Source organism: Oryza sativa, chromosome 5 (assembly GCF_034140825.1).
Source record: "Oryza sativa Japonica Group chromosome 5, ASM3414082v1".
In the NCBI taxonomy this organism is placed as follows: Eukaryota; Viridiplantae; Streptophyta; class Magnoliopsida; order Poales; family Poaceae; genus Oryza; species Oryza sativa.
Window position 1 is genome coordinate 861,305 of NC_089039.1, and position 15,039 is coordinate 876,343.

Consider the following 15,039-nt stretch of genomic DNA (forward strand, 5'->3'; position numbering starts at 1 on the left):
ATGATTTAACGCTGAATTAACTGCTGATCCTGAATTCCTCCTTCCCGAAGCAGAGTGTTGAGAAGATAAAAAGGCTCTGGCTCTTCCAATTCCCACCACGGAATTACTGAGAAGAAGCCTACTAGGAGATTTCAGTTAACAATGCCATTAATTAAGCACTCCACTAATCGAATGGTCAGGTAAAAAGTGAGAGAACTATATATAGACGCAGCAAAGCAATCTCATTTTCTCAACATCTGAATACATACTGAATCCTGAATCAGCAAGAGAAAACCCACAAACGATGGGTTCGAGGAGCAAGATCAGCCTGAAGCTGCTGGTGGACAGCAAGTCGAAGAAGGTGCTGTTCGCGGAGGCCGGCAAGGAGTTCGTCGACTTCGTCTTCAGCCTCCTGACGCTGCCGGTCGGCGCCGTCGTGAAGCTCATCTCGGCGGGGACGATGCAGGGCAGCATCGGGCGGCTGTACCAGAGCGTCGAGCACATCAACGCCTCCTACCTCCTCCCCAACAAGGACCGCGCCGACCTGCTCCAGCCCAAGGTGCTCCACCCGGACGCCCGCGAGCTCCTGCTGCTGCAGCCGGAGAGCGGCGGCGCCGGGGGATCGCCGCTGGCCAGGTTTAAGCTGTACACCTGCGCGGGGCACTGCACCACGGCCGCCATGGAGGCCAAGGCGGCGTGCCCGCAGTGCAAGCAGGCGATGGACACCGAGGTGGCGCTCGTGCTGCCGTCCGCGTCGTCGCCGGCGCAGTCGTCGGCGGCGGCGTCGGGAGGCGACGGGGAGAGCAGCGGGTACGTGAAGGGGCTCGTGACGTACATGGTGACGGACGGGCTGGAGGTGACGCCCATGTCGGCCATCTCCAGCATCACTCTCATCAACAAGTTCAGCGTCGGCAAAGACGTCGAGCTTGCCGAGAAGTACGTCAGCATCGCCATGGACGAGGTATAGTGCAGCATTGTGCATCTGATGAATTATTCATTCATTCTTGTTCAATGTTCATCATCGGCTGAGCTTAGTTCCAAACTTTTTTTTTTAAACTTTCAACTTTTCCATCACATGGAAACTTTCCTACACACAAACTTCTAACTTTTTGATCACATCGATTCAATTTCAACCAAACTTTCAATTTTAACGTGAACTAAACACACCCATCGTCTTGGCTGTTCTTGTTCTTGACAGGGGCTGGGCATTCTGAAGGCGGCGCTGCGCTCTGACACGGTGCTCTCCGACGTCTTCCTCGCCAAGAAGAAGTGAAACAACCAGTGCTTTTTATCGATGCCGCATGGACGTTCTTCGATTTGCTTGCTGCCCATTTCGCCTTATTTTGCTCCATGTCTGCTTCAGAATTCAGTGTGTCTGCCTCGCATCAATGTTTAGTTGCTCTGTATTAGTACTGGACATGATCTATCTATCTACTAATATTATATTGGCTTTATTACCTAATCGCCCAAGTACTCCATTTTGCTGGCTGTGTTCAACTTTTCTGTATCACTTTTAAGATATCCATCTTCATGCTATCTTTTACCCTTTCCGTTTCATATTATAAATTATTTTATTATTTTTTTAGTGGTTTGATCAATAACAATGGAATTCCCTCCGTTTACATATTTAAGCATTCTTACGCATAAAATTTGTACACGAATGTAAAATATTTCTAAAGTATCCCCACCCAGGGTTCACTTTCTCGTTTTCGGCCTTTGTATTGAGCAGTGCTGATATGATGAAATTTCTGAAGCTTAGAACAAAATTTAGTAATTTGAACAAATTTTACCAAAATTCATGAAAAATTTTCAAAAAAAATTGAAAATTTTGGCTAAAATAATATCGTATCGGAGGCACCACGTACATGCTAGCACGGGCGATTTAGTGATAATGATGAGCGTCATACTCTTCTCAAAGATGCTGGTACATGTGAATGGTGTGTTAAGTAGTTTTTAGAAAAAAAAAAGATTACTGCAACTGAGATCCTGCGAGTGTTGTTCAAATTATACAATATTGTCGCAAAACTTGGTCATAGAAATTATTTTCATAATGCTTCTTAATAGCATTTTTCTATAAAATATATCAATATACTACTCTGTAAAAAAAACTAATCCTAAATATGAATTTAAAATATTTTTGAACGGAGGATATATCTTCGTAGGTAGAATTAAATATAATAAAATATAATAAGTTTTAGAGTTGAATACGGTTTTTAAGAAAGAAGGTAGAATTAAATAGGAATAAGTTGTGATTGGCAGGGTTTACATTACTTTTCGATCGGTTTAGAATTAAAGAAGGTAGAATTAAATAGGAATAATTTTCGATCGGTTTTCGATAAATTTTGACTGAATTTTGACCAAATCTACCGTTTAACCTTCGAAATTCCAATCGAAACTTAATTATGAGCTGTGTCAAAGCGTTGAAATTTCGCGGAATTCGACCGGTTTTTGTCGGAATTGTGAACCTTGGTGTTTGGTTAAGAAGCGAAGGTATTTGGGAAATATAAATATTGGATGGTTGTGATTGGTTGATAAGGAAAAATTGTTATTTATGGGGACAAATCAAAAGTGCTGTTATATTTTACTCCCTTAGTACTATAAAAGACTAACCTAGCAGTACTATGAATCTGGACATATCTCTATTATATCTAAATTCGTTGGAGTAGAACGGAGTGAGCACTATCTTATCTTATTGGCATGTGTAGAGTGGAGTAATCTGAACGCTTCCCTGTGTTTGTGGTTACTGCCTTACTGGTTAGTGGTTACAGACCGGCCGTACGCTTTGGTCGCACGCCTTCACCGGATAGAGAGAGAGAGGAGTCAGCGCACGCGCCGAGTCCCAGCGGAGGTAGCTGCCACGTGGGGCCCACGCGCCTCGACGCATTCACTCCGCCTCCGCCTCCGCCTCCGCCTCCGCCATCGATCGCCTCCTCTCCTCTCCCCTCGCCGCGCCGCGAAATCCGATTCGCCTGCTAGGCTAGGCTAGGCTAGGGCATGGCGGACGCGGCGTCGTCTTCGGCGTCGGCGTCGGCGGCGGTGGCGGGGACGCTGCCGGTGGCGGCGGCGGCGACGGGGAAGGACAAGGAGGACCGGCGCCGATTGGTGGGGAGGTGCGGCTTCGCGGTCGTCGGCATCATGAGCACCCTCCTCATCTACGGCCTTCTCCAGGTGCCCCTCTTCGACCTCCCCTTCACATTCCAATCGCTCACGCCCAATTTTGAACCCACCAATGGGGGTAACAGCTCGGGGGATTGTGGCGATCTGTCGTGGCTGTTCGTCGTTTCCTCGAAATCCGCGTCACAAATGGCTGATTTGCTCTCTGTCGCCTATAGACTGAGCCTCCATTTTGGTGGTGCGGGGTTCGATTCAATCTAGTCATGAAATGATTTTTTTCTTAACACAAAAATATGGTCGTCAAAAATCAAAATGACTGGGCGATGCATCTTGGTGCTCCCGTTACTTCGTTCTAGAACTGGACCCTTTTTTTTTTTTAGATAAAGAGAGTTTTATTGATCTTAAACAATTACATCGAGAAGATACAATTTCTCTAAGACCACTCTCGGCCTCTGCATAGCTAGGATGCACACAGCCTATCAATATTATAAAAGAAAAGGAAAAAGAGCGACACAACTGCTACAACCGTGCCGCAGCGACTTACAACCACAAGTAATCTTCATCTCTTATCTCCACCAAAACAACACTTAGACTATCAAATGGACTCCCTTTAAAACAACGCCTCCAATGAGGAAATGACGCACGCACGCGTCATCATTGTCATGTTCCAATCAACTAAGATCAGACCATAGGTTTTCACCTAGGGAAATTCTGTGAACTCCAGACAATGCCTTCAAGAAGGAAAGAACATCCATTGCCAAGTACAACCAACTAAGGTCAGACTTAGGGATTTAACCCCGGAGTTAAAGAATTAGTAACAAGTACCGCCTGAATGAAGCCCACTAGTATTGTTGCCCCCTCATTCCGAGACAGAACCTCCATACCCCAAACTTAACACAATCACAAAAGGCCACGAACATCATTACCTGCATCCTTCTATAGATACCCTTCGAAGATAATGTCGCGAGAAGCCAAAAAGGCACACACCCAAAATCCATAGGCTATAGCTAAATACCCTACGAAGATAATGTCGCGAGAAGCCAAAAAGGCACACGCCCAAAATCCATAGGGTAGATCTAAAGGATGAGATATAGATAAGCGATACCTTTAATCGAAGTGAAGCTGACGATGGTCTATGGTAGATCTGAACGCCACTGCCTTATGATGAAGAAAACATCATCGCGAGAAGTAGCCACTAAAATGATGAGAAGAAAGTTGGCATCCGCCCCCTTCAATTGTAGCCTGCCGTATTACCTTATCGGTCCCGAAATAGATCCCTCCACCACCATCCACAACGAACAGCTAGAGGGTCACACGAACGAAAGGATCTACGAATCAGGCAGCCGGGTTGTGACGACGAGTATACTCTTCACCTCGAAATCCCAGAACACCTTTAGCGATCTGGGAAGCAAGATGAAGAACCACAAAGAGAAGCGTTTGGGGAGACGAGGCTTGCCGTCGACGAGTCTTGGTGGAACAACGCGACGAGGTGAAGGTCGCCATGGAGTCTGAACCCCCACCGGCACCAAGTGCATGGTGAGGAGAGCTTGGCGATGTCCACCTCCGCACTTGATCCTGAGCACGACGTGCCCGTCGCCCCGTTCCTGATGCCGCCACCGACAAATTCTTCCAGAATCGCTGCTCAGCGCATGCCTGCACAATGCCCCACCGCCGCCTTCACTGCGCCCCGCACGGCAGCGCGCTCGGGCGGCGGCGAGACGGCTTCACTCGGCCGGATCGCCAATCCTCGCGCTAATCACGGATCGATCCGCTAATCACGGATCGGTGCCGCAGTTGCGTGTGTTCTAGAACTGGACCCTGCTTGCTACTAAATCGACTGTGCGGCACCAAATCTTCCGTTTGTCAGCGCGTCATACGTCGGCTGGATATTTGGTGTGTTCACAAGTTGATCTGTGCAGTGGATTGATTGTCTTGTCTCGTCTTGCAAATAAGCTCAACTAAGTTGAGACGCACTGAGTCCCCTTCTTCGACTGCTTCCTTGTTTGTTTTAATGTTTTGTAGATATTGATCAACTCACTGGTACTGAGATTGGTAATTGTTCTTTTGGGTCAACTTACTAGCAAAATTCTGCTCGATTATACTAAATTGTTCATGAATTAAACACAAATCACCATTTTCCGTCCTGAATCTATGGTTGGAAAGTTATCAATGTTTGGATGCTGCACAAGGCTCAAAGTTCAATGTAAACAGGACCAAAAAAAAGGATTTCTGAACATTCGTCCTTTCATTCCTTAAACCCCTGCTAGTTTCTTCCATATCCAACAAAGACAATACATCTTTCCTATCCAAAAGAGCTAGACTCTTTTTTCCTTTCAAATAAGCACTTACCGACAGTCTTTTTTTTAAACGGTGTATTCATAAACATGTCTTCTTGGAAAAGACACCTACGACTGTGTACATGGACATGATCACTTATTAATTAACATTTTGATGTAATGTTATGCAGGAAAAAATCATGAGAGTTCCATATGGAGCAGAAAAGGAGTTCTTCAGATACTCGCTTTTTCTTGTTTTCTGTAACCGTATCACCACGTCTACGGTGTCTGCGCTGGTGCTAACGGTACAGATCTCTCTGTGAGATTACCTCCAACAGAATATGCTAAACCCCTAAATCCTGTATGTACATTCATGCAGGCAAGTAAGAAATCCCTGGACCCTGTGGCTCCACTTCAGAAGTACTGTGTGGTCTCTGTATCAAACATACTGACTACAACTTGCCAATATGAGGTTATATTCAATCCCATTTATTCATGTCTAGTGTCATTGGTATTGATTCATGTTATTAATTTACCAAATATAATTTGATTGTTTCAGGCACTCAAGTATGTGAGCTTCCCTGTCCAAACACTTGCCAAATGTGCAAAGATGATACCTGTGATGGTAATTTTTACTATACTCTACTAGTGCTTTAACCTGCTTTTGCATAAATCTCTAGTGTTCGTCAGTTCACTAATGATGGACATCAAAGCAACCATACTACAAAGCTTAGAAGTTTCATCAAAAAATTTGTTACATATTCTAATTTAAGAAATTTCATAATGCTTATGTCCTAACAGAAAAATGAATAAAGTAATGCCAATGGCCATCTACATATACACATATGCACTATGCAATTATTTTTAAGAATGTCACAGGTGTCCCATACTTATTAACATAGATCGACGGATAGAAAATCCGGGTAGAGCACATCAGCATTTCAGCAACCGCTCTTTTTACGTAGTAGAAATCTTATGTATATATGTGTGTATTATAGATGTGAATCGTTTTTTGTCTTCTCTACTTTACACGTTCCATGTTCGAGTTCTATTTCCCTGACAATTAAGATGGTCCCTTTTCTTATATCTATTACCTTGTTTTTAATTTTGATAGATTTGGGGCACAATTATAATGAGGAAGAAGTACGGTGGAAAAGATTACTTCTTTGCAGTTGTCGTGACTGTTGGTTGCTCGTTGTTCATTCTATACCCAGTAATTCCCATATCCATCTCTGTTCATTTACTGCTGAATATCACATTATTTCGTGCTAGATAAATGTACACGGATAGAAAATGTGTTGGAAAACATAAGAAATTTCAATTGCCACCATTTCCAAACGCATTACAAAATTATAATAGGAATAGAGCATGCGCTAGAATTCAATTGGTGGCAGTATGGAGGTGAGAGTTTTATCATCCGAAGAACTAATCTTAATAATTGAAAATTTTGTACCTTGCTTAGATTTTGGTATTTCTTCTGAAGTGATTTTTTTTCCTGTGTTGTCTTCATGGATACAGGCATCAATGGATGCCAGTCCATTCAACAGAGGCAGAGAAAACACTATTTGGGGCGTTTCACTCATGCTTGGTTATCTTGGGTAATCCTTCTTATCTTAAACTCAGCGAGGCAAATCATAGCATTCTATAACAGTTTACATTTATGAAATCTTATGATTACTCAGCTCTATTTGGCATGCAAATCTGCTTTTGCTTGCACTCATCAATCATATAACACACTGTTACATTCAAAATACAATTAAATAATTTTGCCATGTTAGAACTATTTTCTTTTGTTATATATATACACCAATACATGTTTGCTGGCACATAAAAAATCTGGGCTAGGAAATATAAAATCTTTCCACTGTATGATTCAATATCGTTCGTGGAATACAAAAGTATAAGCAGTTCAATCCCCTAAAATGAGTTTACTACAGTGGTATTGGAGTATTAGTACAGTTACATTATTGTCAGTTAAAATTCACTGTTGTGTTTTCTTTCCCTTTTTACTTTCTCTTGATCAGCTCTGACCCTCAGACTTCTATCTAATTGGATCAAATTTCCTTGTTGATTTTAGATTTGATGGTTTCACAAGCACCTTCCAAGATAAACTCTTTAAAGGGTATGACATGGAAATACACAATCAAATATTCTACACGACAATGTGCTCCTGTGTTCTTAGTTTGAGCGGTAACTGCTTGCCCTTATGGTTGCTGTATTTTCTTTTATTATGTGCTGCAGAAATTTGGCCTGCAATTCTTTGCTTTCATGATTCTATCAATGTTTTCCCTGTACATCTGCACTGTACAGCGCAATACTCCCTCCGTACTTGTAAAGGAAGTCGTTTAGGACAATGTTTAAGTCAAACCTTGGGAATATAAATCATGAATAACTCTTAAGTTGTTGAGTTTGAAAATGTAAAAAATATATGAATAGATTTGTCTTGAAAAATACTTTCATAAAAGTATACATATATCACTTTTCAATAAATACTTTTATAGAAACAGGAAGTCAAAGTTGTGTTTTGGAGACCATGTCGCTGTTCAAAACGACTTCCTTTACGAGTACGGAGGGAGTACATTATTAACAACTGCTACGGTCATGATTTTATATCTCTGTTGCTGTAATTCTATTACAGGACTTATTCTCCAGAATCAGATGATTCCAGCTGTGGACTTTATGTTTCGTCATCCAGATTGCTTCTACGACGTCATAATCCTATCCAGTGTAAGACTAACCTTTTGATATTTTAACGTGCAATTTTGTTGCTTGTTCCTTGTTTCCATGTCACCACCTCTCCACATAAGCTGTAAATGGAGATGAAATTTAATACTAACTAGTACGTCTGGTGGGACATTAAATTAGGACAAAAAATAATCTTCTGAACTGTCTCAAATTTTAAATATTTGGCACTTAACCCACAAATTGAAGCTAGATTGTGACTGTTTGCATAATTAGTACGATATATTGTTTTACTGTGTTTCAAATTCCAGGTTGCAACAGCTAGTCAGTTCTTCATATCGTACACCATACGAACATTTGGGGCTCTCACATTTGCTACGATAATGACGACTAGACAGGTGAATGCTGTTTTTATCATCCTTAAATGTGTATAGATGTGTTATTTAACCTTTCCATAACAGTTATTTTCCATGTATTGTTGTAGCTGGTGAGTATATTATTGTCCTGTGTGTGGTTTGTACATCCTCTTAGCTGGATGCAGTGGGTTGGCGCCGTAAGTCATCTGTCTTAGCCTTCGTAAATCATTCCATGATATTACACATTGTTCGTTTCAGTTATGATTAACATGTTTTCGGTAACAGGCCATTGTATTCGGAGCCCTGTACACAAAAAGCTTCTTGAGAAGTAAACCGCAGAAGCCAGCCGCTGCAAACCCGTCGAATTCTGCTAACAACAGCTGACCAAACGACATAAGAAGAGATCCACCCCATTTGTTGCCTTGCTGCACCGGACCAAACACCAAAGTCTTGGTGTGAGATATGAATGAAGACATCCTGATGAGTTAACTGGACGACAGGTTGTAGGGTTGTGTTAACATGGAGCTCAGAAGGCTCAAGGGTTATTAGGCTATTAGCTTAGGAGGATCCAGTGGCAAATAGTTGAGGAAGCCCAGCCTGCTGGTAGTGAAATGACTTGGCTGCCGTTTTTGAGGCTTTATCCAGGCCGTTCTCTGCACTGCAGGTGCTTGATATATAAAATGTAAAATTATCTTTGCAGTCATTAGATTACAAGTACTAATATAGTGCTGGACGCCGTCTTGTTTGTTGGCCGTGGCTTCTGCCGCTCGGGTCACGCGCAGCCATATTTCTTTCCGGCCCAACTGTAAACAGGCGTCACGCGAGAGAATTTGGCCCATTTACAGGCAGGAACGGTACTGTGGACCACTTGCGGGGGGGCCTTTTATATTGGGCCGGAACGTGAAGCCCATGAAAGTGATTTTCTACAGTAAAATGGACGTCAGCACTTCAACCAAATTTCCCTTTATCGTGCAATGATTTTTGACTAATAAACATGGGAGATCATCGAGTACTAAATCACAATCAGAGAAGGTACACCCAACAACCAAGTGTTAGCTTAAAAGTTAAGACCAATGGAGGGACTTATAAGACAAGAGGATTACACATCTGATCTGTTTCTTTTTCGAGATGTACAAGAAATTTTTAGGGTGAAAACGACACCGTTGCCTCCCAGTTTCTGAGCTTACATTACAGGGGAGCGGAGAATATACACCCAAATTGTGCCAAAACCTGATCCATGTGTGTTTTAACTCACAGATACAACGTTCTGGCAGCCTCCTGCCCATTTTCTGACCATAAGCAAATCATATGAGGTAGGCACAATTGCCAATCCATCATCAGTTCTACTAAATGGAATCTGTGGTCTATATGTTCAAGGGGAATAGTTGTAACGGCTTATACCTCGCTGAAAATCACCACCGCATGGAGCGATTCTGGAGGAGATGCCTTCATTCAATCATACTTCACGGCTGACTTTGTTAAGCTACTACAATATGCTGATACCTACAGCCTGAGCCTACCATTAACGAGCATTCAGCACTTCCAAAAGATTCTCCGTTTCATGCTCTTTGAAAACCTGCATTATTCCGATCCAATTAGTGTCCAGTTATAAATTTTCAGGCAGAACAAAATGTTGCATGGCATGAAGAAGTATTGCACTTAGGTGTGGAATTTGTAACATTTCTTTATAACATAAATCCACAGATGCTGATTGGTATTCGTGACATTTGTAAGGACAGGAGAAACCACCAGCCAAGTAGAAGTAAGAGAAGGTAATTCTAGGCAAGGTTCAGTGGTTCACACAATTCATGCCAAATTTATGAGGATTTATAGTGAATGCCAGAAGTGCACAGAATTGTGGTGTGGCCCAATAAATGAAACATCAACCTAAGTTCCATACTTCCATGTGCTACTACAGTAAACCGATATGAAAAATAATCAAGAGAAGTATTAGTCTTTTTTTTTCTACAGTAAGTTTACGGACCATGCCAGTTCATACATAATATTATTTCACAAGAAGATGGAATGGAATGTGAAGCCTCATAGAAAACAGAAATTATAGATTCCATTTGTAAGATGATATGGAAGGATTCACCATGTGCTTCTCGCTAGAAGAGTCAACCAATGCGTGGTTATGCCTGCTAGGTTCATATGCGCATCAGTTTTGTAGTATACGCATGGCTATGCCTGTTAGGTTCATATGGGCATATACTACAAAACTAGAGGTATATGGTCATGAATCATGACATAATATAATCCAGAGGATAAAATATCTGATAAAGTTGTCTGGCACTACCGCACTAGGCACTCTACATACCGGCGAAAAAAAAAGTCAAGCTTTCATGTTTCCATTTTCCCTTCCTAAGATGGTCCAATAATCTAGGAGAAGATTGTGAAGTCATGGTCCATAAATGAAAGAAAAAAAGTCCATGTCCAGTAACTAATTATCGGACTTAAACATATTTGGAGTCTATGCAAATTGAAAATGTTCTGAATATATAATTCTCAATGAGCCACAAAATGGTTCACCTATTTGCAATATTTCTACACAGTAATAGCATAACATATGATTCTGTATTTCTGTATTCCACTAAAATATTTGGTCCATAACTGCAACGCGCAAAAGGCAAAGAGTTCAAGGCAGACTAGTGTGCGCAGTGAGCTCAAAGCAATGATAAATAATGGGTGGCTGCTAGCAAAGTTTCGGCAGTGGTGGAAAACTATCTGAGATGGTAGTAAAGCTAGAATTTAGTATCCTCGGTATATAAAATTCAACTAGCTTCGTAAAGTTAGAATTTAGTATTCTCTAACCTCTTACAGAGCATAAAATTCAACTAGCACTGAACCTTTAAAAGCAAAGTAGAGTAAACAAAATAGATATTGTATAGTATAAGTGTAGGCACCTTAACAGGAAGAGTATTGCCGAGCTCCTTTAGATGAAAAAAATCACCAACAACTTGCTGCCAATCAACAGTGTCAACACATTTGCTGCTCTCATATTCACCTCCTACCCAAATGTGTACCGTTTTAACTGCTTCACTTCTGCTGTCTTCAGGAGTAACAAAAATCAAAACTGATTTTGGGTCAAGATCCTTGCGAGTGAAAGTAGTTAGCTTTTCCTTGCTGGGCCAACGGTAGACTAATAGTTGTAAATTACCGCAAGCCTCTGAGATACTGTCAGTACGCTCAGTTATTCCAGTTTTAGTGTGCACTGTTGAAGTATTGCCAGTGCATTTCTCTGGGCAACACACACCAGTAAGCTGTTTTACACTATTATTATTACTCTTATCTGTGACTTCCTCTTCTCTGCGAAGGCTGGTCGGTACCCTTGGTGGTAATACTAGATCCTTTTGGAATGATGGTAACTTCAGAGATGAAAACCCTCCTCTTCTTTCTGCTATAGAAGAGGTCTTGGAGGGAGAGCGTATTGACCCCAGGCCAGATTTTGAAGGTTCCTCGTTAGATGATTGGTGAAGGGGGGACCTAGATGATGGCACCAAAGTGTGGGAAAAATTAGATGAAGCGGGCGAAAGACCAAGTGATGTTGGCGAGCTAGTTGAAGGTGACAGTGAGGGTGAGTCTGAACTATACTTTGAACTGATGCTTGAATCTGATGACAAAGAGCTCGGAGATAGGAAAGGTGGTGATGTTGATGCCTCTGCAGCCAGGTGTTGTACTCGGTCCACCCGCGGATCCAAGTCCCTGATTAAAGCAGAATCTGAATAGACTCGAGCTAACGACCTAGAGATGAACTTGCGCCTTAGTGAACTCCAGGTACTTTCTCTTGCTGGAAGATGGGTCTCATCACCAGCACCTGAAGAAGAGAATGCTGGCACAACACCCCCAGTGATTGCTTTGTATACAAGCTCAAAATCAGCATCATAAGATTCCACCCTACGGTTCCCCGGGCCAGTCTTGGATGCTGAATCAATCTGATCCTTGCTAATCTTTGTATTGCTGTCTGAATTAACAGGTGCACTTGAAAAGGCGTCCCAAAATTCTGGTACCTCACTTCCTTCCCTGACAACTTTGATATGCCCCTGCACCTTCTCATACCTCACCACCTGGAACGCCGCTGCTCTTGCATCCTTCTCCATTACTTGATCACACTTCATTCCAACCCAAACATAGATCGATGAGAGCACATGAACGATGAATGCACCCCTAGAGTCCAGGGCAGCAGGTGAGGGTTCGTTCAGCATTTTGGGTACTAAATGCAGCGGCGCATAAGGTGAGTGAGGTGCCATCCGGTACATCCGCAGAACCGAGTTTGGAGATAGCGGAATCGCATGAACCCGCTTCTGGCACTGGAGTAGCTGGCAAGCGAACCCCATATTTGGATTTGCGATCCCCCGGGCAGCTTTCACAAGCTGGAACGCATCGTCAAAGCTCTGCCCTTCCCTCCACATCAAGTACGCTATCACCAGCGATGTAGACCTTGATACCCCCTGGCAACAATGTACGAAGACACGCCCACCCTGCTCCCTGACGTCCTCAAAGTAATCAAACACATCATACAAGATGCTGGTGATGTCCTCCGTCGGGCTGTCCTGAAGCCAAAGCGTCCGGTAGACGAGGTCCGACTTGAAGTACTCAGGACAAACGAAGCCGACACAATTGAGCACGTGGGTGATCCCGTTCTTGCGCAGGATGTCGCGGTTCTTGGCAACGGCGTCGCCTCCAAGGTAGACGTGGTCAGCAACCTTGGAGCACTCCTTGTCGAAGAAGGCGATCTGGTCTTTGCGACCCTGCGACCGGAGGGATGAGAGGTCCAAGCGGAGGCCCTCCCCGGGCTTGGCCGAGCCGGCGCCTTCCGCCTTGGAGGCGCCGGGGGTGGTCGGGTTGGGCCACTCGCCCACGTCGTCGGAGCCCGCCCGCGGCCACTCGTCGAGGCTCCGGCGGGTGATGTTGAGCGGCTGCAGCGGCGGGAGGCAGGACCGCCCCTTCCCGCCGCGCGGGGTCAGAGGCGGCGGCGGCGGGATGCGGCGCGCCTGCCCTGCCCCCGCGCCGCCGCCGCCGCCCGCCCCCGCAGGCGTCGCCGCATCGGGCGGCGTGTCCCGGGAGGCGGACCACGACGCGGAGCGCCAGAACTTCTTCCCCGCGCCGCCGCCGACACCCCCTCCGCCGTCGTCGGGCGTGGCCATGGCCACCCGAATCGGACCACCGGCGACGCAAACCTACACGAAATCGCACCAAACCCGCATGGTGATTCTCACGCCATTCCACACCCCCCAAAAAAATTCCAAAAAAAATCAGAAAAAAAAACAAAAGTAGAAGAACCCCCAACCTGATCCGAGTGAGTCGAATCCCACGCTCAAATCCGGCGGCGTCGGATCCACCCGCGGCGAATCGCGGCGCTTGGGGACGAGCAGATCGGGAGATCGAGGCGAGCAGCGAGGTCGCGGGTGAGAGGAGAAGAGAGGAGAGGAGAGGAGGGGAAGTGGGTGAGGGTTTTGAGGGCGGGAGAGGCCGTCCGATCCGCGCCGAGATTCGTGCGTGCGGCTGCGCGGTGGGGCCCGCGGTTTGACGCGGGGGTCTTGGTCTTACATGGAGCGCTAAGCCTAAGCGCTAGGGGAACGGAACGGAAAAACATAAAACGGCCACTCTCTCTTTCTCCTTGGCTTGGCTATAATGTTAGGTACACCTGCTCTTTGGACACTGACACTCAGGAACTGGACATGTGTTGGATGAAAGGCGGTTGCTAACTTTGCAATGATTTAAGATAAGTACGCGTGGGCCTGTTTTGGTACAACTCCAGCTCCAGCTCTCAGCCAAACAGTTTTAACTCCACCAAAAATAAGAGCAGAGCTAGGTGGAGCTCTCTTACAAAATGAATTAGAGAGACGGAGCTGAGTTTAGACAGCTCCACAGCTCCACTCCATGCTCAACTCCTAGAGCTAAATTTAAGAATTAGAGCTCTACCAATCAGGCCCGTAAATATATCATAGATTTGTGGATTTAATAGAAGCATATAGAGCAGTTTTCTAAATTGAATATTAATTCATGCATACGAAATGTGATTGTATGTAATCTTAGGAAGAACACATGGTGGTGATGTTGATAGTCATGGAGGTGTTGGTGGTGGTAGGGGGATGGTATGCGTATATAGTGAACAGTCTATACGTACTAGAATTATCTTACTAAACTCTTAATAACATTGATGTTTCACGCTACGAGTGATTCTAGATTTGATTGGTTGATACGATCATTTGTAAGAGTTTTGTAAAATAATTTTATTATATGTAGCTGTGCTAATCGAATAGGTGTTTAATCCCAAGTTTATAGGAAAGGGTGGTTTTCTATACACACCAAAAATGTTATCCAATTAAACTTCTATTCCCAAAGCATAATATTACTATTACATTCGTTAGATTCATTGTGATAAAATATGTGCTCGTATTTACGGTTAATTATTATCACAATATAGTGAGGTAACCATTATAGCTTTATTAATTTCAAGATATACTGACCAGGCCGGTCCTCGAAAGTGTTTATAGGAGTAAAGTGTGCATGTATACATTTACATAGACAGGCGTGCGCGCTTGTGCATGAGTGGTGTTTCTTAAAAAAATAGTTTTACATAGTACAACATAATGAAAGAGTCCATTTGTGCTCGTTGCATTACAACCACG

The 15,039-nt window shown here is 43.9% G+C and overlaps 3 protein-coding genes across 4 annotated transcripts; 2 read left to right on the top strand and 1 right to left on the bottom strand.

Moving 5' to 3' along the window:
• Window positions 1-231: 231 nt before the first annotated feature.
• Window positions 232-1,461, top strand: LOC4337617 (uncharacterized). Its single transcript, XM_015783444.3, has 2 exons — window positions 232-940; window positions 1,178-1,461. The coding sequence occupies exons 1-2, from the start codon at window positions 284-286 to the stop codon at window positions 1,250-1,252; spliced, it is 732 nt and encodes a 243-aa protein (XP_015638930.1). The 5' UTR covers window positions 232-283; the 3' UTR covers window positions 1,253-1,461.
• A 1,352-nt stretch (window positions 1,462-2,813) lies between these two features.
• Window positions 2,814-9,110, top strand: LOC4337618 (UDP-galactose/UDP-glucose transporter 5). Its single transcript, XM_015784226.3, has 11 exons — window positions 2,814-3,147; window positions 5,561-5,674; window positions 5,749-5,841; window positions 5,929-5,994; window positions 6,484-6,582; window positions 6,888-6,967; window positions 7,447-7,559; window positions 8,008-8,096; window positions 8,363-8,449; window positions 8,536-8,604; window positions 8,693-9,110. Exons 1-11 carry the CDS (start codon window positions 2,974-2,976, stop codon window positions 8,789-8,791), a joined length of 1,083 nt encoding a protein of 360 aa, XP_015639712.1. The 5' UTR covers window positions 2,814-2,973; the 3' UTR covers window positions 8,792-9,110.
• A 330-nt stretch (window positions 9,111-9,440) lies between these two features.
• Window positions 9,441-13,814, bottom strand: LOC4337619 (protein-tyrosine-phosphatase MKP1). 2 transcript variants are annotated; one of them, XM_015784225.3, is made up of 4 exons: window positions 13,695-13,814; window positions 11,999-13,584; window positions 11,311-11,890; window positions 9,441-9,983 (listed from the first exon to the last, which is right to left on the bottom strand). In XM_015784225.3, the coding sequence occupies exons 2-4, from the start codon at window positions 13,549-13,551 to the stop codon at window positions 9,930-9,932; spliced, it is 2,187 nt and encodes a 728-aa protein (XP_015639711.1). In that variant the 5' UTR covers window positions 13,552-13,584; window positions 13,695-13,814; the 3' UTR covers window positions 9,441-9,929. The 2 variants fall into 2 exon arrangements, with proteins under 2 accessions (XP_015639711.1, XP_015639710.1); XM_015784224.3 differs by having other exon boundaries at window positions 11,311-13,584.
• Between the last annotated feature and the right edge of the window lie 1,225 nt (window positions 13,815-15,039).

Bases quoted from the DNA above. Each gene is read 5' to 3' on its own strand.
- LOC4337617 (XM_015783444.3), top strand. From the start codon at position 284: ATGGGTTCGAGGAGCAAGATCAGCCTGAAGCTGCTGGTGGACAGCAAG. The intron at 941-1,177 runs GTATAGTGCAGC...TGTTCTTGACAG, and splicing joins TCAGCATCGCCATGGACGAG to GGGCTGGGCATTCTGAAGGC.
- LOC4337618 (XM_015784226.3), top strand. From the start codon at position 2,974: ATGGCGGACGCGGCGTCGTCTTCGGCGTCGGCGTCGGCGGCGGTGGCG. The intron at 5,675-5,748 runs GTACAGATCTCT...ACATTCATGCAG, and splicing joins TGTCTGCGCTGGTGCTAACG to GCAAGTAAGAAATCCCTGGA. The intron at 8,450-8,535 runs GTGAATGCTGTT...GTATTGTTGTAG, and splicing joins CGATAATGACGACTAGACAG to CTGGTGAGTATATTATTGTC.
- LOC4337619 (XM_015784224.3), bottom strand. From the start codon at position 13,551: ATGGCCACGCCCGACGACGGCGGAGGGGGTGTCGGCGGCGGCGCGGGG. The intron at 9,984-11,310 runs GTGCCTACACTT...GGAATAATGCAG, and splicing joins GCAATACTCTTCCTGTTAAG to GTTTTCAAAGAGCATGAAAC.